At 34.9% G+C, this 23610-nt stretch overlaps 1 protein-coding gene across 1 annotated transcript in view; it reads right to left on the bottom strand.

Moving 5' to 3' along the window:
- The window catches only part of AFDN (afadin, adherens junction formation factor), a 180801-nt gene that overhangs the window by 95466 nt on the left and 61725 nt on the right, over window positions 1-23610 (bottom strand). Inside the window, exons 3-9 of the mRNA XM_027854857.1 lie at window positions 22586-22698; window positions 19269-19432; window positions 18417-18577; window positions 15828-15985; window positions 5548-5659; window positions 3316-3483; window positions 546-590 (exon numbers count right to left, since the gene is read on the bottom strand). Of these exons, the coding sequence (XP_027710658.1) occupies window positions 546-590; window positions 3316-3483; window positions 5548-5659; window positions 15828-15985; window positions 18417-18577; window positions 19269-19432; window positions 22586-22698 (921 nt within the window). The remainder of the gene's footprint in view (window positions 1-545; window positions 591-3315; window positions 3484-5547; window positions 5660-15827; window positions 15986-18416; window positions 18578-19268; window positions 19433-22585; window positions 22699-23610) is intronic.

The following is a 23610-nucleotide window of genomic DNA, read 5'->3' on the forward strand; positions in this document are numbered from 1 at the left end:
TAAGTAAAACAGGCATTATAACCCTGATTGCACAGATGAGAAAATTAACAGTCATTTTGTGACTTGCCCAGGGTCACAGAGCTAATAAGCACCAGAAGCAGGATCTGAACCCAAATATCTTGCTGATTACACGATCCACCTTCAATTCACTGCACCACTCTGCTTCTCAGCTAACTAATCATCCCCAAGAAGCAAAGCCATCTTTTGACTAATGAGCTTCCATTATACTTCAGAGCTAAAAGGAACCTTAGAGACCATTATTAAGTCCAACCCCTCTATTCTATGGATGAGAAAATTGGTCTGGAGTGGATAAGAGAGCTGGCCAAGAACACACAGATCCCTATCAAGTTCTAGTCAGATAAAAATAAAGCCATGATTTAAAGCTATTTTAAAATAACTACCTATAGAACACGTAACTAACTTCTAAAAATGATTATAGAACATTCTTTTCATCAGCAACATTCTTTTACACCCACTTCAGTACATTATCCAAGACAATTGGTTAGTGATATGGTTAATAAAAGTAGTATTAAACATTGAATTACCTTCGTAAGTGTGATAGCTGTAGTAGGCAAAGTGATTCCTTCTGCCTGGGGTTAAGAACACATGCACAGGACCCAGGTGAAGGCAGCATCAGCAGGACAGATACCATGCAGTACATGCAGAAGGGGGAAGAAAAAGAAAAGACAGGAAAGGGTGAAACTGTAGTGAGACAACACTTAAATTCAATTTTATAGGATGAAAAAGTGCATTTTGCCCCCACCAGTTTTCAAAATTGCAAAGATCAAAACAACAGTGCTCCAAAAAAACCAGTGGATGAACTGTTTGTAAAGGTGTTGTAGAAACCAACAGGCAAGCTATTAAAGCAAACACTGAGACAATTGGTCAGTCACCAAGCAATACACAAAAGCGACAGTTAGTTTACCACATAAGGAGTTCTCTTACTATTTTTTCAACTCTGTTAGCTGTCCAATGACTGTATTTTGATCCAAAACCAGAAGAAATATTCCTTATCCCCCACCCCCACAATCCATTCAATAAAACCTCTGAACAAAATCTCAATTCCCTATCTAACCACAGGCTTTTAAATATATCTGGGCTGATCATATACTTAACTGGAAATACAGCAATAACCCAGAAGCTACAAAAGGGAGCATCATCAGGGTTAATAGACCAACAAGTGCTTCTTTCTTAAAAAAGGAAATTGTTTTATATTTATATTATTCAATACAGATGTTGTCATCAAATCGGATAGTTTAGCCATGTTGGCTGGCTCAAAATAATAATTAGAAAGAAAGAAGATGTTTTATTACTGTGTTTGTTTTTTTGCTGCACTATGTCATGATTTAGTAAGAGGACTGTGCTAAACTTTTAATGTATCCTTAAATTCTACACAGTTATAAACCTCTGCCTGTACAGGAAGCCAGTTATAGCAGAGAGTATTATATTACATGAAATTATCATTAAAAGTTACTTTCTTACTTGACTGCATTCATACATATATTTTATTACTTGATGAATTGGAAGTATTATCAGTAGAGTGAGATGTACAAATCTAAGATGTACCAAATTTTGATCATATTTAAAGTAGTAGTAAACAGTATACTGAATTCTCCAAACTTACCATAAAAATGCCCCTAAAATTGGTCAAACTTAAAAACCTTCATCCCCAGTCAGTTTTAGATTAGCAAACTGCCTACAATGTATTTAAGCAGGTTTAGGCACTAGGGATATAAACAGCTTCAATATAAGTTTATTTTTCAAAGAAATAAATTAAGCTTGCTTCCAAAAATTTATCTATCTCCAAAAGACAAACAGAAATGATGGGAGTCATCCATATCTACGTTCCACTTTTAAGTCAGCTCTTAATCATCTGAGCTAATAAAGTAGTTTCCAAACAGAAACGTTCAGACATGGTTCCAAAGAATCCAAATAAAACCATACTACACTAAAGTTACTAACTGAAAAAAATCCAGGAGAAAACACCATCAATTAACATACATACACACATACATATAAAACACACACACACACACACAAAAACACATTTTTAAAAAAACCTAACTTACATAACTAAAAAACTACGTAGCACAAGAGTTATTACCTAAAGCCACATCACCATTGTTTCAAATATTGTAACTTATAAGGACTTCCCTTTAACAGCTTCAATTAGTTTTTGAGGAAAGTTAGTACCAAAGGAATAGTGTGGTAAGTGAGCAATCAGGTGAATCCTAATCACAGAAGCTTTTTGGTTCTAATGTATTAAAATTGTTATTGGGGAAAAAAAAAATCAAACTCCTGCATATAACAATATATAGTAACCTAGAGTCAAAAGGTTTCCAAATCAAACACAGAATCCATATATCAGATAACAACTCAGTCAAATCCAGACTGCTTTGGAAATAAATGTATGAGACCCAGAATATGAGACATAGTTCTTACTCTCAAAGTTAGCTTTCACATAAAAAATAATTCTGCACTAACAATTTATAACTTCTAGTCAATCAGATTTTAAAGGTAGGATTCCAGATATAATAGTGCTTCTGGAATAAAACCTATAGAACCAAATATGGAAAAATGTGTGTGTATGTATGTATACATCAAAATGACAACAATATTTACATTTTACATGATAGGCATATAAAACAGTGAGAACATAATTCTCAACCATGTAGCAACCCTGTGGCATAGTGTTAGTTTTTTACACAATCCTGAAAATAGTCAGCAGATCATTAAAGAGAAAAAACAAAAACCAAGAACTTTCGATTGTAATTTTTTAAGCCTAAATGTCTACATTTCATAAAAGTAATACATCAATCAATATACCAGGCACACTTTTTCTTTAAAATATAGATAGTATATAGAACTATATTCAACCCAACATAACACAGTTTTTAGGAACTGTTTATACAAATAAAAATTAGACTGGGTATGTTTTTTCCTCTGCCTGAAAAAAAAATCTTTTTTTTAATTTAATTTAATTTTATTTATTTTATCTTTTGTTTTATTAACTTTTCAAGCAGCTGTTTGCAGCAAAAAAATTGACTTAATTTATGACCTATAATCCTCTATGAGCAACGGTCTTCCATTTCCCTGTAGCATACACATGTTACTTCAATGCAGTACAACAAAATCCCTACAAATACTGAGAAATAAGAAGGTATTACTATTTTGCTGTAAAAATGTCACACTATGACCTCATAGGCACAAGTTTTTATATAACACACATTAAAAACTAATTTGACAGTCAAGAGACTGATCCAATACACAGAAAAAGGTTATAGTAAGCACATCTGCGTAAGCCAGAGCCCTTACCTGGGCTTAATTCTACCAAATAGGGCAATTTTTCAGGGGGAAGTGAAGAGCCATAGCCAGACCCATCAGCTCTTTCCTTCCCCTTTGCTGGTTTTCCATCCATTTGCTTCTTCAATTTTTTTGGGACATAATCAGGTGGCCTCCTCTTCAACTGAAAAACTAATATTCCTAGGGAAAAAAGTATAAAATTCAGTAAATCTCAGATCACTCTTGACAATATACTATGGAAGCTGATTTCAAAAAACTCTAGCATAACTTTTCAAGGACTTCACACTAAATAACTATTTATTTTCATTTATTACATTCACTGATTTTAAGGTTCTAATGATATTTAAATTATTTAAAATGAAATTATCAATCTTACTTGATAGTATATACTAAGGAGACATTAAATTAGAAAAATTAGACATCTGAATTTTAATTCAGTTTTAATATTTTAACATCATTCAAGCATTTCACAGAATCTCAAAACTATACAGAAATTAAGAGATCTAGCAAAATAACTAAGACTTTGAGAAATTAAATGACTTCCCCAAGTTATATATAATGAGTTGATGGCAGAACATGACTAGAACCCCAGTCTTTGTATTCATGTCATTGAGTCCTTTTCATTATAGAATCTGATTATTTAGTTTTTCCAAAGTGTCATTAATTTTGAATGACTCAGAATTACTGAATTTTTATGAAAGAAAATTTTTCTAATGAATATTATCTTATTTGTAACACAAAGTTTTTCTGGACATTTGCTTCAAAGGTCACTTATGACCTTTGAACTATCCTTCTCTCAAATTTCTGGTATCCAGGAAGATTACAGGACACTACAGTAGGTGTAAGAGTGATAGACCATTAAGAAGGTCTGAGTTCAAATCCCGCCTCAGATAAGTACCAGCTATGGGCCCCTGGGCCAGTCACTTACTCTCTCTCACCCTCAATTTTGTTGCTGCCATCTGCTACATAAGGCACCTTCCTTACAAAGTAACAATAACAATTTTTAGGGCAGCTAGGTGGCTCAGTGGATAAAATGCCAGGTCTGACGTCCAGAAGACTCATCTTCCTGAGTTCAAATCTGGCATAAGACACTTACTAGTTCTGTGACCCTGAGGCAAGGTGACTCACTTAACCCCATTTGCCTTGGTTTCCCTATCTGTAAAATGAGCTGGAGAAGGAAAAGGCAAACCACTTAAGTATCTTTGCCAAGAAAACCCCAAAAAGGGCCAAGAAGAGTTAGAAACGACTGAAATGACTGAACAACAACAAATCCCACATGGTTGCTGTGAGGATCAAAAGAGATAACATGTAAAGCCCTTTGCAAATCTTGAAGTGCTCTCTACTTGTTAGCTATTATTATCATATTAACACGATATACTTCAAACACATTCATATACCAACCACCACACTGTACTAGATGACAGAAACAACTTAATTTCAAAGTATTTAACCTATTACATAATTTTTTTTAAATTTAAATTTTAAAGCTGTACACAACCTTGCCCCCACCTGTCAGGCCAACTTTACAGGACACAATCCACCACCTACGATCTAACCAAACTGGCTTTCTCGGCTCCTTAGACATAATCCTTCACCTGTCTTTCTGCCAATGTGCTATCGGTTGTCCAAACCTGGAATTCACTTCTTACTCACCTCCAACTGTTATAATCCCTTTCTTTCTTCCAGATGCAAAACACATGCATGTTTTCTACATTAAGCTGATGTTCCCAACTGCTAGTGACCTCACTTTGGACCTCTCTCGTATTTAACTATTTTATGTTTATTATAATATACATGTTTTATTACATTTATATATATTCTATATACACTTCTATAACTATTTGTCCTCTCCTTAATTACAATATAAACTCTTTTAGAAATTGTATACTGGGGGCAGGTAGGTGGCGCAGTGAATGGAGCACCGGCCCTGGATTCAGGAAGACCTGAGTTCAAATATGACCTCAGACACATAACACTTACTAGCTGTGTGACCCTGGGCAAGTCACTTAACCCCATTGCCTAGCCCTCCCCTCCCCCCAAAAAAAAGAAAAGAAAAGAAAAGAAAAGAAATTGTATCCTCACCACCTAGCACAGTATTTGACACTTAGTAAGGATGTAATAAATGGTTGTTGATCAACTAAGCAATATACTCTAAACAGTGCCTCACAATCAAAATAACGAGTAATTTAAGAGTTTACAATATAAACTAAATGACTAACAGCAAAAGAGAAATACCTTATTTACCTTTGTCACTTGGCCATTCCCTGAAGATCTGCAGGGGGCATTCATCATCATCCAAGATAACTTCTTTAGCACCTTTTTCATCTGAATGTTGGCCTCCAGGGGGAAGCATAACCTATGAGAAAAATAGCTGTGAAGATCTACCGGCAAAATTATCTGACATCAATAGACAAGAATTAGAATCTTACATTTAGTGTGGTTTATTTTCTGGTAAACAGGAGTTTTACTTAAGCAAACAGTACACTATTTCTCATTTTATTTTCCACTTATAAAAAAATGAAGAGCAATAATGGCCTCAAAAAGCAAGCAGATCAGATGGTCATCAATATTACAATTCCGTGTTAAAATCTGATTAAATGCATAATTATATATTATTTTTAAAAACTTGCTTGTTTCTTTCTCATACCTTCAAAGATGATCTCTATGCAAATACTTATTATTTTAATAAAGATACAGATTTTCTAGGTCACGTGAGCAACAAGATGTCAGACTAGACATTTTCTCCCAGGCTCTCCAAAACAGAAATTGTGAACCAAAGATAAAACAACTCTAGCTGTCTCCACCATCTAGGACACCCAGAATCCAAAGAAGATAAAAAGAACCCTCTGCCCCAGAACAAAAAAAAAAGCCCCGAGCTCACTCAGCCTCTTCTACCTCTCACACTACCCCAGAAGCTACACTAGTAGACAAGCAGACAAAATCCACCCCCAAAACCTGGTGCCTCTCCCTTCTTTCCAGTGTTCTGAAGACCCAAGCTACACTTTGCAGAAGTTTGCTAGGGCCCTGACTGCCTCTTTGGCCACAGTCCAGAAGAAAAAACCTGCCAGAGACTGCAACCAGGAAGCACCAGTGCAGCAAAGCTCTGAACGGTCTGTGCCAGGCCAGAGAACTAAAGCACAAAGGCAGATCATCAGGACAGGACACCATGTCTTTGGGGAGCTATGCAGCGCTCCACCACTATGTGCCACTTCCACTGAGGGAAGAGCACAGCAACCAACTGCAGCGGCCAGTTTTGACCATCCAGAAGTCACTTGAGGCACAGACCTAAGTTGGTCAAACTGTGAAATGCCCATCTTGGGAGGAAGCTGAGACAATATGAGATCTAGCCTCCAAGGAAACCACAACCAGAGGGGAGAGAGTGAGGAAGCAAATGATAAGAAAATAAGAGGGGAGCAGGGAGAGAAGACTCAAAGTACCAAAGACTTCAGAAAGAAAAAAACTCATATACAAATAAATATATATATAAATAAATCAAGAGGAAAAACAGTAACAGAAGGGAATATGGCCTCCAGATCTGGTAAAAAGTTCAGGTACCTATGAATAAATACTGCAAAATATAGGAAAATGATTCAACATTTGATAAGACAGAGGACCCTGTGGAATTTGAGAAGAATATGGAACAGCCACCCACTATTATTACTGAGTAGTTTAAAAGAAAAATGAAAATTATGTAAAGGGAATTTATGTCCTGCACAGCAAAAACAAACAGAATAGAAAAATCTGAATCTGCAATGGCAAGCCTCACTAAAGAAATAAAAGAACAACAGATTGGGAAGTGCAAATACACAGAAGTGAAGGACAACCTAGAAGAAGAGAAGCAATAAATGATAATGTTAAAAGAAAATCTGTTCACTATAGAAGCAAAACATACTGAACTCGAAGACAGGATGTGTAAAGAGAACCTAAGGATCACAGGTCTCCCAGAAGAACATCAAAGGACAAAAACACCCTTAAAAGAATGAAATGAATAAGTGAAATAAATGTAGAATAGGAGAGAACTTCCCAGAACTTCTGAATATAGAAAATGAAATTCCAAGTGAAAGAAATCACAGATTACCTCCAGAAAAAAAATTCAAGGCTACAAACACCAAAGACACATAGTGGTTAAATTTAACAATTAAGGATTCAGAAACAAGTTCTAAAGCCATCAGGAAAAGACCTTCAAATACAAAGAAAAGAACATCTGAATAATGCAAGCCTATTCCAGACCCAATAGAAGAGGAGGAAGGAATAGAATAATGTGTTCCAAAGAGCAATGGAGCTCAGGATGCAGCCCACAATGACCCATCCTATAAATCTGAGTTTAACCATATAGGACAAAAAGAAAAGATGGTCAATAATAAAAAGTTCGAAATATTTTTCAAAAGAAATGATTTGCCTCTCAACACTTCAAAAAGCAGAGATGCAAGGGGAATGAATAAATGCAGCAGGTCAAGAATAGTTACAGCAACAGACTAACAACAGAAACTTCTTTCTAAATGCACACAGGGAGACAGGGTTATGAAAGTGGAAATCTGATAGAGGTAACAGTGAGGCAGACAGGAGGTATTAAGGACCTGCCTCCAGGTGAATGCTTCTATTGCGGGACTACACTGCAATGTGGGAGGATATATAAAAGGTGGAGAGGGGAATAGGCAGGTAGTAGAGGGGAGCAGGCAGACAGAGAGAACTGATGTGATGGAGTCAAACCAACTGCTAGCAATGAGGGGAAGGTGACTTCTGTGATCTCAGAAAGAATACAGCCTTTACAGTGAAGTGGGTGAGGAAGGAAGGGAAAAGAGGTGGGAGGGGGTTCTGCTAACTAATGTTCCTATTAGTAAAAGGAGATGAGAACTTTACAATGGATGAAGTCTGAGGGAACTGGTGCTCACAAAATCAGAGGAAGAAGAGCACATGTGGAACCTCTGAAGACAACCGGAAGAGTAGGAGAGCATGGACACAAGGAGATTTCCAGGCAAATGGAGGAAATAAAGTGAACTAGAAATGGTAGAAATCAGTGGTGGGCTTTATACCAACAGGCATGGGAAATCTGCAGCCTTGAGGCCACATGTGGCCCTCCAGGTCCTCAAGTGCAGCTCTTTGACTGAATCCAAACTTCAGAGAACAAGTTTTGTGATGGGAGAAGGGCCCTATCATGGGGCAGTGCTAGGTCATGGAGTGGACAGAATTCCTAGCCTGGTTAAGAAGACCTGAGTTCAAATGCATACTCACTGCACACACACTTGCTAGTTATGTGAATAAGTAACCTCTTTTGCCTCATTTTCCTCATCTGTAAAATGGGGGTATAACAATAGCACCTACCTCCTCCCAGGGTTGTTATGAGGATAAAATGAGCTAATAAAATACATTAAAACTTGTTGACTGTGCAGAAGTTTTTCAGTTTCAAATTCCCTCTTCTGCTATAAACACAGTATAATGTTCCTGTAGGTATTTTACTTTAAATCTTTTTTAATAAGATGGACCTTTTCTCACAGACTCTATTCCCTTCATCTCTAATTCCCTCTTTTTGTTTCATATTCCCCCTTGCTGTCCTCCCCTGAAGCTAGTTCTGTTTCTAGTTTTACAATTTCATTTTTTCTGCACCCCTTTCCAAAAAGGGTTTCTCACACTCTCTTCATTATCCAGCTTCTCTTTTTGTGATAGTTAAAAACTGGAAATACAGTAGATGCCCATCAATTGGATAATAACTAAAAAAACTGTGGTATATGAATATAATTTAATATTACAGTGCTATAAAAATGATGCGATGAATATATAGAAGCATTTAAAGATCTATATGAACTAATGCAGAGTGAAGTAAGCCAAATCAAGAAAAAATATCCACATTAACTACAATGATTTAAAATTCAAAGAAAAGAACATACCAAAAAAAAATCAAAAATAAATGTAGCAAAAATAAAATGATCAAATGAAGAGTTATGAGAAGACACCCCCAACCAATCCCTTCTTACAGAGGTTGGGGGTCCACAGGTGTTCTATACTGCACACAGTTTAAATGTATTGATCAGCTGTGCTTACATTCTCACATACACACACTCTCTCTCTCCCTCTCACACTCACTCACACACACACACACACACACACACACACACACACATATACACACCTCTTTTCTCCTCCAAAAAAACGTTATTTTTCCTATGGGATAGCTCTCTAGGATGGGGAGTGTGAGAGGGGAAGTTCAAATAGGATACTATAATGATGTAATGATGTAAGAAACAGAAAACATCCAATTAAAAATTAGTTTTATCAGAAAGTAAATGTTTTTCCCCTAAACATTTAATATTCTCCTCTCTTTCAGGTAATCTGAAACTAGACTTCTCTACTTTCAAAATTGTTTCTCCTCCAGCATGGCCCTTCTCCTCTATGTATGCTTCTTTGGTCTTACTGTTCTTCCTCATCTTTATTCGCATTGGCTCCTGCCCTTATTCTAGTTCCTCATAAAGCACACTGGTCTTAATGATAGGGGAGTTTGTTAAAGGCAGCTAGGCAGAGGACAGGGCAGCAGACTAGAGCAAATGACTTTGGAGTCAGGAAGACCTGAGTTTGAATCTCACTGCAAATATTCATGATCTGTGTGATCCTGGACAAATCGCTTAAGCTCTCTGTGCCTATTTCGTCATTTGTAAAATGGGGGTCACAGGGTCATTGTGAGAACCAAATGACCTAACACATGTAACTTTACTTTGCAAACCCTTAAGTGCTGTATAAATGACAGCTATTAATTAAAAACTTAACAGTTTTTTTTCAATTTTCATCTGTTGTCTACCTTCTAGTTTTATTCGTATGTGCCCTTGTAATAATAGTAAGCATAATAATAATAAGATAATAAGCAAGATTGCTTATTATCTTCTAAAATCCTCTTCTGGGAGATTCTGCAAATGATTCTGTACTACAAACTGATGTTGGTCTTGGCTACCATTTCCTTTTCTCTCACGCAATTCTCAAACTGCTTGAAAACAGGTTTCTAACTGAAACAACTAAAACAGCTCTCTCCAAAATTACTTATCTTACACACACACACCCCTTGCCCTGATTTTTCTCCCCTCTTTTTTCCCTACTGCCTCACTCTCTCCCACTACTAGTGACTATAAGCAGCTATTATCTTATTTTGATAAGATAATTGTGATCTTCTGGATACAGACATGGCCAAGGTGACTATGTTCATCCCCTCCCAGGTAGAAATGGTGATCATTCAGAACTTTTTGGACAGTGGACAGTCTTTATCAGCAATACACTCATGCTTTGAAAAACGTTTTCCATCAGGGAGGAAGCATGCAATAAGAACACCTCAGAACCTCTTTCTTTCAGTGATGGGTAGTGGTAAGGAATGTTGTCTTTGGCTGTCTTAGTAGGTTCCTAGCCTCTGGTAGTGAGAATATCAGAGTAGAAGATGGGTTTGCAGCAGTTTATGTCTGTCTGTCTGTCTCTCTCTCCACCCTTTTCCCCCTCATTCTCTCTCTCTGACTTTTTTCTGCTCTTTAAGTTTTCATAACTGTCTGATCCTTCTTTCTTCTGCTGAATCTGTAGCTACCTACCATCCTCTAATTGTAGGTTAAAGGCTCTAATCTAAAGCTCTGTCATAGGCCTTCTCTCACCAAAGTCTCAGGGAACCTCAACAACTAGCATGTGCTCAATTATGTATTTAGATCACTTAAAGACATTTTATGTTCAGCTCTACTCATTTCTTGTAAGCTCCACCAATTACCTACTAGACATTTAAAATACTTTAAAAAAAATCCTATCAAGAAGACTACAGCAATTCATCAAGAAATCATTCATTATAACCAAGTTGTTTTTATACCAAGAATGCAAGGATGGTTCAACGTCAATAAAAAAGCTAACAAAATTAATAGTAATATGAAAACATTTTTTAAAAATCTAAAAGTCACATGGTATCTCAACTGATGCAGAAAAGCTTCTAAAAAAATACAACACTCATTAATGTTACAAATCTTAAAATACACAGGCATACAGGGACTTTCTTTAATATCATAAAAAGTATTTAAAATCAACCAAAGTCAAGTATTGTGTACAGCAGGGATATATTGGAACCTTTCCCAATTAATACTGGAATAAAAAAAGGTCTCCTCACTATTAACTGATATAGTTCTGAAAATGCTAATAACAGTAATAAGAGAAAAAAACTTAAGGCTATCCCTATTTGTTGCTAACATGACTTAAAAAAAATCCCAGAGAATCTGCAGAGATGCTGATTGAGGTAATAGCCACAGCAATATTGCAAGCTTACAAAATAAAACCTCAAAAATAATTTCTGTTCTATATTTTATTGTTCTGTATTGTTTAAAAATTAAAAATATCATTAAACATAATAGTAAAAATTATGACAAAAGCCAAGAAACAATAAAAAAGGAAATTCCATTCCAAATAACTATAAAATGCATAAAATAATTGGGAATCATTTACCAAAGCACACAAATTATTTATATAGATTCAAGAACTTAAATAGCTAGAGGAATAGTCAGTATTCACAAATGAACCATGACAACATAATAAAAAGTACACTATTATCAAAATTAAGTTATAGGTTTAATGCTATAAGAAATTATCAGAGATACTAATAATTCATTCTGAAAAATAAAAGACCTAGAGTATCATGGGAAACAGGGAAATGGAAAATAATGAAAAGAGGTGAGGATGAGGGAGGTAACAGACCTTCCAGATTTCAAACTATATTATAAAATAGCAGTCATCAAAAACCATTTCATATTGGTTAAAAACTGGATAAAAACAGAGGGTAGACACTAATGGAACAGAGTAGAAGAGTAGACAAAGGAGAATGAAAAACAACTGAACTCAGTAACCTAGTGTTTTATAAAATGGAAAACATAAATTGCCTAGTAAAGAATTACCTATTGAATAAAAACTGGGAAACTGGAAAGTTGTCTGGCAGAAATTAGACTGAGACCAACATTTTACACCATACTACAAAAAATAGTCTATAAATATGACCTTCATCTTAGAAACCATATTATTAAACAAAAAATTACAAGAGATCATATCCTTCTCAGTCACATGTAGATGTATCTACCCAAGCAATTACAAGTGATAATATTGATAACTGATTCCTTGAAATTGAAACCTGACTACCCATACAAAATTAACACATCTATAGATCACACCTAGTAAGAGAAGCAGTCAAAAGAGAAACTACTTTTGCATCAAATTTTTCTGACAAATCATATCCAAGATATCCAAGACATATAAAAATATTTTATATAGATAGACAACACCAAATAGATAAGTGGTCAAAGGATATGAACATACACAGTTCTCAAAAGAATTGCAAACTATTAATAACCAGACAAAAGAATGCTCCAAATCACAAATAATAAGGGAAATGTAAATCAAAACAACCTGAAGTTTCAATGGAACACACTAAACAAACAGAAATAATGGAACTCAATAATTAATCTTAGATAAACCAAAAAATATAAATTATTTAACTCCCTATTTGATAATACCTGCTGGGAAAACTACAAAGTAATTTGGTAGAAAATTAGGCTTTCACTAACACTTTACAGTGTATTTCATAATATATTCTTTTCACTAACACTTTACAGTGTATTTCATAATATATTCTAAATAGATATGTGGCCTTTATATTAAAATGAGGAAGAGTGGATCATTTATATATGCATCATTCTTAGCTATAGGTAGGAGACGCATTCTTAGAAAAATAAGGGATAGAGCAAATTAAAAAAGAAATAAAGAAATAAATAAAAGAAATAAATTAATAAATTAAAATAGGAACTTTGATTACATGAAACAGAAAAGTCTCAGTACAGATAGAATTAATGCTCCTGGTATAAGGAAGTGGTTGAATGAGAAGGGAGAGGGAGAATTTCTCTCTGATAAAAGTTTGGAATTGAACATGTCTGTGACTGTGTCTATGTCTATGTCTATGTTCATGACCCAAAGTAATTCCCAATAGATAAGTGGTCAAAGAATATGATTCAGTTCTAGTCTCCAGCGCAGGAATGCTGCCTGCAAAGGCAGAACCAGGGTAGGAATACCAGATCAAAGGGTTCCCTACAATTTTGTTGCTCTGAACCTGCAAGGCCTCCCAGTGGGCTAAGAGTAGCCGCTAAGTCCAGCAGCAAACTTCTTAACAGGGACAAGCCAACAGGTCTTGCTCAGGCCCAAACTTGGGTCAGAAAGTTGCAGAGATCAGAAGAAGGGGCGAGAGGACAAAATCTCAGCCCATACCTTACCCCCAGAAGTACTAAGGTGCCAGCCCTAACATATAGAAAATGCAAATGAGCAGGAAGAATGAGCAAACAAAATGAATCTGACCATAAAAAGCTAATAAGACAACAGGGAAAGTAAAGACATATGCCCAAAATAAGAGAATATCTCAAAAACACATACAAGTTTCTGAGGAAAAAAAAAAACAAAAAAAAAACAAAAAAACAGCTTGTACACAAATCTAATCAGAAAGCCTGGAAGCATGAACAAGAGTTTGAAAAACTGCTAAACTACAATTTTTTAAAAAAGAAAGCAGTGAATTAAAAAAAAATTAGAAAAGAAAGGAGATCTATGGAAGAAAGCTATGGAAAGTGAATTAACAACTTAGAACAAGAGGTACAAAATGTTACCCATGAAAATGTTTCAATGGGGATTCTTTTTCAAGTATATATTGGATTAAATGGTGGCTGAGGCCCCTTTCAATTCTAAAAGCATGTGTCTTTAATATCATCACCCATAAAATCCAACAGATGGTTTTCTTGCTTTAGCTATGTTTCTAGGAATATATCCTTGCTGCTTCCATCATCAATCTCCAAAACACAGTAAGTCACCATTTTTGTAGCACCATGCAAATTTTAAAGCACTATATATATGCCAGCTGTTAATATCACTTACTACTAAAGTAGTCAGGTATTGCTTTTTAGCTAGTTTTTTGCCCTTAGGAACCAACATTCTCCCTTCGTATGTGAATATCCTTCGCAGATTCAAGACCCAATGCACACATTCCTTTTTTCCTCTTCTCAAGTGTTCCCAGGGCCACCTCCTTAACAAAGATTACCATTTTGTGAAGACACTGTACAAGTTACCCACAATATCAGAAACCCTATCTCTACAACCCTTATACCTAATAGTCTTTGCCCCAAAAGGTTAGTGCCAATTTAATCATTTCTCCGTCAAGTGAAAAGGTCATTTTTTTATAGATTGCTTGGGTTTAGACCCACAGGAACTAGTAGCAGATGTAAAGTAAATAAACCTTAACACAGAATCTTATGAAAGTTTAAATCAGAATAAAAAAATCCCTTTCTTCTAATTTCAGCTGTATATGTTAGGTAATTTAGCATAATTAAGGAACCATTTCAAAATTAAACAAAACCACTGAAATGCCAATTATAAGTATATTTGAAGTGATTTACTGTGCATATATGCAACAAATCTCAAATTTAACAATCGAAGGCAATTAAGGGATCATAGTAAAAATTGATTAATATCTTACCAAACTTTTTAAAAACATTAGTAGAGCACCCAGCACACAGTAGATACTTAAGACTTTGGTGAACTGTCACATTTTTTAAGATAGATATAAAAATACCACTGTACAAAATGAAAACTAGAAAATGGTGATAAAACCAGCAGCAGCAGCAGCAGCAAAGGTTAAACACTGATTTTAAGGGTGTTGGTCTTTTAATTTGCATTTCAGCGACAGGCATAACGACTTTATTATAATTATGTAACATTGTGAAGGCCTTCCTTGGTGCAAAAATTAAAAAGCCAGTTAATTTAAAAGCCAGTTAACTGGCTAAGTAAAGGTCAATCATTTAAGTCTTCCCAAAAGATACTCCACTTTCTGTTGACAAGACACATTCTTCAAAATTCAAACAGCACAATCAAAGAAACAAAAATCCTGCCACTAATATCATATTCTTATTTTTTACTTTTACTTAATGTTCTTATTTTATCAACGCCTTTTCTCTTCAAATTCTAGAACAGTAACACTAGAACAAACAATATGATGTTTGGAAAATGCCTTTCATACTTGTGATACTCCAAGAAAATGGAGTAGTCAATTGTTACTGTGATTGATGATTATTAATAGGATTTTTACACTCAGCATGGAAAAGCAGTATGTCATCCATCAGCAATATAGTACTGAATACGCTGTACAAACTTCTGGCAAGATTCTTCAGTTAAAAGGGTTAGAGATACACTCCTAGAAATTAAGAATAAGGTATGACGCTCAGATACATTGGGCATCAAGAAACTAGGTATTTGGAAGCCACTACTACATCTGAATAAGCAAAATAAAATCTCTAGATATTTTAATCCCTGTAATAAAAGTCATGAGAGAAAGCAATCCTTTAATAGCATGCATAAACATTTCTAGTCTATCGAACTCCAATTATCCAGAAATGCAAGTCAAATTGTTTAAAGCAACTTTAAAAAAAATCTTCCAGTTTAAATGCAAGGTTGCACCATTTTTTTTTGGTACCAGTGATACTAACAATGTGGTTACTTACACGGGCAACGCAGTAATCCTTGGGATTTTCTTTTTCCAGACCGTATTTCTCTAAAGCTTCAACCACAGCGAAATCTGCAGTATCCGTGGTTGACAGCAGGATTGTCTTGTATGGGATGTTTGGTTTTAAACTATCTGCATAAATCCTCAGTGTTCCACCTGTAAAAAAAAATTTTTTTAAGTGAAAAAACATAAAACAAAAATCCTTAAACCATTATTCCAAGGCTTTACAAATTTTTCCAATGGCAATACACTGAAAAATTTCAGCAAACTATCATAATGATTTTTGCCAAAGCATATTACTAAACGTACCACAGGACAGATAATGCTCAGTTTTTGAATGCTACAAATAACAACTTACATAATGAAAAGAATTATTGCTTTATTATCAGCAAATGTTTTATGACTAGAAAGAATGTTGAATGGTTTACAACAACTTCGTTTTTCTTTTAACACAAGTTTATATTGTGGGAGAATTCAACTAACCACCTTTTTACTTCAAAGAATTATGATAGCTGCTTTAATGTTTGCTTTGTTTTGAAATGCCTTGATAAGTTTATGGAACTACAGCAACACTATTTAAATTTTACAAAATATACATTTCATATCAGGATAAATCGAAACCAATTCAAAGTAGAACTTCAGCTGGCATCCTATTTATTTTTCTTTGGTATTTGGTACTCAAACTAGGCTTATGTATATTTATTTTAATCATCAGTTCTACTTATTAACATATGTGCTTCTTCTTTGTCTATTCAAATTCCCCAGTTTTATCTGATTATGTGTCACTACAAAAATAGTATTTATAGATCCGCAAGCCACCATAAGGGAAAGGGAAAATAACTGGCCCTCTATATTTTACATGTACTGAAGTTAAGTTACCTATGCATTGTACAACATGGTGTAAATTCAAGATCGGTTCTAGATCAAAACATTTTTGTTCATAAGGTTGATTTCAACTAATAATATTGAGGTGACTGAACAGAAAGTACTGAATTATTTAGGGCTTCCTTTTTTTGTCCTCAAATAGTAATTACCTACCACACATACTTTTATCCTACTCCTTTTTCTCTTTAACCAAAACCCTGAAGAAGCACCTATAACCAGTCAAACACAGCAAAACAAATCAATATGGAAAAGGAATCCAAGAGCTAGAAACAGCATTATTATAAAAGTAAACTAAAATAAACAATTAGAATACCTACAGAAAGATTTCAAAATGGAACTTACTGATTATCACTTGTATTAACACATTTTTCCAGGTCATATCCTTGTGATGTCAAGACCTATAGAGCTAAGACTGAAGAAACTATGATTGTCCTGGATCAGTAAACATAAGACTATGGTGCTATGATTGATTAGTGTGACTCTGGGAAAAAAATCACTTGCCCTCAGTTTCCTTTTATAAAATGAAAGAATTAGACTAGATGACATCTAAGAGGTATTGTAGCTCTATGATTATTTGGTCCCTCTAAACATCAATTTTGCCACTAGATGGTGCTCGTTAGATGTTTTTCAATTAAATAGGCTGGCATCAGTAACATAATATCCCATAAACTGAATTCTTAAGCATTATGGAATTGGGGTGAGATGGAAGATAAATGTATGTGCATCTTGTGAGTAGGGAAGAAGGTGGAGGTGAGGTTAGGTAAAGCCTCAGTTTTATCTAAAAGATTCTCAGCAAATGAAACTTTTTGTCATCAGCTTAGTTCTATAACTTCAAGAGATCCAAGGTATTCTTTCTACCAATAAATCACAATACTGTCATTCCCACCATTCACACACATAAGGACACATACAATCTAGCAGACAAGACTTGATGAGTTATAACCCCAAATTTTATCATATATTGGCCAGCTGAGGATGAACCTCTGAATCTGGCAAAGTTAGAACTTAAATGACTGGGTCCATTAGCAAACTAATGCTCAAAGGCTGTATCTAGTTAGGTAGGACCTGCCCAGACATACACTTTGAGGACAAGGGGTTCACATCACAATCCAACTACATTCTTCTTATTTTAGTTCTCTGATGAAAAGCCATCAAAAGTATACTCTGTTGTAATATCAATTTTGTTATGCCACGGAGTTCTTATATTCAATGTCCGTATTTTTACAATAACAGTCCATTTTTCCTTTGGGAGAAAACAGAAGTAATTAATGTTTTTTTCCCTCTATAGTTCAGAATAATTTCTGTGTTGAACAGGGTTCTTTCTTGATACATTCCTTGTTGACCGACCTGCTCCCCCAAGCACTCAATGCCTCCAAACCAACAATTTCAGTGCTTAGAAAATGTTTGCACTAATTCAATTTTTGGCACACAGCAGTTGCCCTTTCACAACTATGCTTTGGGGAAGAGAGAAAAACCTCTTCTCTTAATACACATAGCTGAGTGATTAATTTGCCCATCAATCTCAGTTACAGGGGAAACTGACTCAGGGGGTGCCTGCAAAGCCAATGTGACTTATGACCCTGATGTTGGTGTAAATCATAATTAACCTATAAATACCCATATATACTAAAATGAGCAAATACTGATATTGTAGGTTATTATGCGGCCTCTACGTGGGAATCTTAAGTTAGGCTAACATTACCTGAATCAGGTCTGCCATCTGAGCTTCGGAACTCTTGCATTCTCTTTTCTAGTTTCTGCTGTCTCCGTCGTTTCATGACTACTTCAGGATTTGATATTGTGCGTGTAAAACTGGTTTCAGGCATATCTTTATACACCTCAGCTGCCAGGCGAGAATTCTCACTTGTCAGAAAAGAAACATATCACCACTGACAGTTTGAACTGTTTTGTTTTCCAACTGGTTTGTATGTCAATAAGGAGATAAAAATCCTTTAAAAGTTAATATACCTTAAAGTATAAGTTGTTAATTACCTATTGTGTTTTCACTTGTTATCACTAAAAAGACTAATTCCAAACTGAAAACAGACAAGAATGTAGAAAAGGAATTAGTAATCTCTAAACATGTATGAAAAACAGATTAGGTGTCTAAAAGTTAGCTTCTGACTGTGATTGAACAGCAAACAATCTTATTTCCTCTTTAATTTTCCTCCAGTCATACTGGTCTGATTGGATGAGTAAAGGTATTAGAGTACATATGAGGAATGACTGTTACAGAAGGCAGAAGTTACACTTCCTCATTTCACACAGGTGAAATAAAAATGAAATAGTATACAGATGAAGGGGCATGTGAAGAGAATATTCTTGACAAAAGAAACTTTTGCTGCTATGGAGTGCTTGCTATTTTAGAATCTATGGTTAAAATAACTCATTTGTAATGCTATATCAATCAACAAGTATTTCTTAAGTAGCTACTGTTATATTTTTACTTGCCTTTTAATCATATCTGTGTTTGGTCATTATCATGGATTACTTAGGTGGAAATCTTTTGGTTTGTAAAAGCAAAGTATTGGGGTTGTCTCAACAATGAACTTACATGTCATCTCCATACAAAGACCTATCATCTTTATCAGACACCTGACGCAATGCCTCTTTTTCTCGCTTCTTTTTTTCTTTTTTTTCTTTCTTTGAAAGAGTTCTTTTAAAGTTCTGGATCACACCTTCTTTTTCTTGTTTCTCAGGCCCATTACTCTGAGCCTTCTGGGAAAAAAAAAAGGTTGTAAAAACTCTGACTATAATAAATTCTGGAAACTGAAATTGGTGAAGTTATATTTTGAAACTATAGTACCACATGAGAAAGTCAATAGAGAAAGGGGGAACATATGAAAGTGACTAAATGGAAACATCTAAAATATTTTTTGGTTACATCTAAGTTAAAAATTTTAATAGACCATGTACACTTACAGACAAAGTAATAAAGATTTTGATCTTCATCTTACGTGATAGGAAATATAGGTACCATTATTTCAATTTAAAAGGCCGGAAATGCAAAAATTCCCTAACAAGAACAACCCAACATGGTCTTTGAACTTTATTACCTTCAAAAATAGGAACATATTACCCAAGGCAGCCATTTCTAATGACTATTTGCTAGGTTGTTTTGTTTTACTGTGGAAAAGTTCCTTATAACATAGATATAAAAAAAAAATCTAATCCCATCTCTCAACAATCTACAAAATCAGTCTGCATATAACTCTCGCCCACTGGTTATCTTTAAGGAAGTAGCATGGTATAGTGGAAATATGGCTGGACTTAAGCTTGGGAGACCTGGAAGCCAATTTTCATATAATTTTAATACTGATGAAGGAGTACTGTTCTTTAAAGAAAAAACCTAGGTACAAATACCAGCTCTACTGGCCATATGAACAAATAGAGTTTGCTACGTGAGCAAGTCATTTAACTTCAGTCAACGCAACTTTTTTTGTAAAATTGGGTGTGATACCTGCACTGCCTTTCCTCCCTAGCTTGTGTTGGGTCAAATACTGCTTCAAACAAGAAGGTGCCAGAATAATGTTAACCATTACTACTACTCGCTGGAGTACTGCTGGAGCTGTGAACAAGTCAATGTTTCTCTGAGTCTCAAGGTTCCCAAACTATGGAATAGGAATAAAAATACCTACTTTGCCTACAACAAAAGCTTATGAGGAGAACCAAATGAGATAATGCAGAGAAAACATGGTTAACATTCTACATAAAACAAAATATAAATGTCAACAATTATTATCAGTCTCTCCTCTGGAGACACATAATACTAAGTCTAATCCCTCCTTGACATGGCACTTCTTTAGTAATTTAAAGATACTGTCATATCTCCCTAAATATTCTCTTTAGTAGGCTATTTCAAGTGCCTTTAATCATTTTTCATAAGATAGTTTTTGAGTATGTCACCATCCTGGTAGTGGTCACACTGCTCTGGGCAAGGTCCAATGCATCTCATTTACTGTTTTACTTCATGCGGTTGGCTCATAGTGAGCTTGGGATCAAATGAACTGTGGTCTTTTTCATATGCCATTTCATGTTATCAAGCCAGGTCATTTTCAACAAACATTCCTCAGGTGTTTTAATAAGTACATTGGAGATGTGAAGATGAAAAATGGCAGCCCCCATCCCTGACAGTTTACAATCCCTGGAAGTATGAGAAAAACAGAAGACAGAAACGTGAGAGATATAGGAGAGATGGATCCCCTGTATACCAGAGAAATTTCCTCATGGAAGGAGAGCTAAGTCTGAAAGAAAAGGATTTTTATTTAACAGACAAAGATGGATTGGGAGGTTAGGAGTCACCATGGATAGATGACAACACACAAAAATGGGCAAAGGTGAGCAGGAAGGCCAACAGTATATAAGTGCTAATAGTTTAAAATGAATGAAAAAGGAGCATATGAAGAACAGTAGTATAAAAAAAAGCTTGAAAATGTAGATTGGAGCAATATTGTTGGAAGGCTTTCATTGCTAGATCCTCTAATTCTTTACTCAGAAAAGTTAATTTAACCCAAAGTATAATTCTACACTTATTTCTGTTAAATTTCACTTAACTGGTGAATAGCCAGTTATCTTTCTAGACATTTTTTTTTGTGATTCTGTGATGATAAATTTATGTATTCCTCCCAAATTTATGTCATCCATAAATCTGATAAAATGTTTTCAAGTCATAAGGTAAGTATGTTCAACAATACAGGTTGCACTAGACAGCTTCTGGAGTCATTTTTAACCCTGAGATTCTATGAAGTTACATTACCTAATTGTGAAGAATAAATACAACTAAGGGTACTGAGGTATACCCCACAACTCAATCTTCTTTGGACCCAGCAATTCAATCATGTAGGAAACCATCTAATGGTACTATGCCCAGCACACATTTCTCCATCTTATCCACAAGAATAGCATGACCTAATCAAAAGTCTTCATGAAAAATCAACTATACAGGGTGCCCCAAAAGTCTTAATGCAGCTTTAGACTTTAATCACTTCTTACAGCTTATAACTATACTAAGATTTTTGGGATATCATATTCCATATTTACAGCATTTAAAATTCCAAAGACTAAACCATGCTGCTTTTGATATCTATTACCTACAGGTCAAATTATCAAATCAGATATAGTTTGTACTACCTGAAATTTCCTGTTTTTATGTCACAGTGGTAGGCAAACATTTATTAAGTATCTACTCTATCCCAGGCATAGCACTAGGCACTAGAAATACAAATGCAAAAAATAAACAACCCCAACTGGCATGGAGTTCATTGTTACATAGTAATTAAGTGTTCTAACAAACATATTTAGATAAGTCATATTTAGATAAAAATATAAGTGAGAATAGTCCAAATAATTGATAAAGGTGCTTTATGTGTGTATATGTGTTTGTGCATGTGTGTCTGACAACTCCTTCTGATATATCAACTTGAGATTTAGCTCTATATCTCTGAGACGAGAAGAAAGACAAAGGCAAACGACTTGTTCACAATCATACAACTAGAAGTCTATATATCCCAACTTCAATGCTAATGTTCTTTTTCCTATACAACAGTAATATTTTATTATCATCATACTATAAGGATCAATGAAGAGGGAAGGAAGGGTGGTAAAACAGGGTTGGGATTTGAACCATGGTCCCCTTATTTCAAATGCAGCACTTAATCTACTGCTTTTGTATGCCTTCTGGAAGTACAAGAGAGTAGAGGAAGAAATTAAGCAATAAATTTTAATTGCAAAAAAGAAAATATCAAATATCATTTTGTTGAAAATGATTTTGCTTCATGAGTTTTTACTTAATATACAGTTGGGAAATTTTAACTGGATAAGATCTGGCTCTGGACTTTATAATTATAATTATATAAAATTCAGCACTCTTACCTTAGGAGGAATGGCATCATTTTCATTCTTGAGCACAAATCTGCCCTCTCGATCATCTTTGTTCCAATTTAGCTGTACAACTAGAGGCTTCTCGTCTATATCCAATCTTCTTTCTTCTTCAACATATGAAAAGATTTTTTTAAAAAAAGATCATGGTTATTTAATGTGAACAGATAATAATGACATATCTATATTTTGATCTTAAAAAGTATAAAAACATATTACCTTCAGTGCTTACAAAATAACGGAAATATTTAATATTCAAATTCAACTATACCCAAGGCTACATAAAATATAAAGGAAAAAGACACAGTAGTTGAGGAGGTTAAGATAAACTAGAAAATGAAAGCAAATACATGATAATGAATTGCAGTACAAATGTAATATTAAGGAAGCAAAAAATTAATTAAGCATCAGGAGTAAAAAGCCTCCCAGAGAGAACAAGCTATGAGCCAAGTCTTAAAAGAAGTAACAAACAGATATGCCCAAGTGATCGAGATTTCAAGGCAAACAACATGAACAGAGGCACAGAGATGGTCATGAACAAACCTCAATTTAAGAAGAGGTTAAGGGGCCACTAGGTGACCTGGCCCTGTAGTCAGGAGGACCTGAGTTCAAATCCAGCCTCGGACGCTTACTAGCTGTGTGATCCCTTCCCCCTAATCTTGAGACAGGCTAGAAAAAGGGTATTGATCTAAATAGAGAGTACTGACAGAGGAAGCTGACTAGTTTACAGTAAAGCTTCTGAACAAGGGAATGACGGGATAGAAAATATACTTAAGCAATATTACTTAGGTGATTGTGCATAATATAAGAGAATGGGGCAGGGGAAAAGACAACCTAAAATATTTTTTGAGTAATAAATGAGGAAGACCTGATCTAGGATGGTAATTGTGAATGTAAATAAAAAGTGTTTATTTATGCCCATTACTTTGATACTGTTAGGATTTTACTGATGTCCTCTTTAAAGGACTGCTTTGACTGAAACATCCAGTGGCCAACCTTTTGGTGATGAGGCTCTGTAT

This window comes from Vombatus ursinus, unplaced genomic scaffold (genome assembly GCF_900497805.2).
Source record: "Vombatus ursinus unplaced genomic scaffold, bare-nosed wombat genome assembly UNPS02010639.1, whole genome shotgun sequence".
Taxonomy (NCBI): Eukaryota; Metazoa; Chordata; class Mammalia; order Diprotodontia; family Vombatidae; genus Vombatus; species Vombatus ursinus.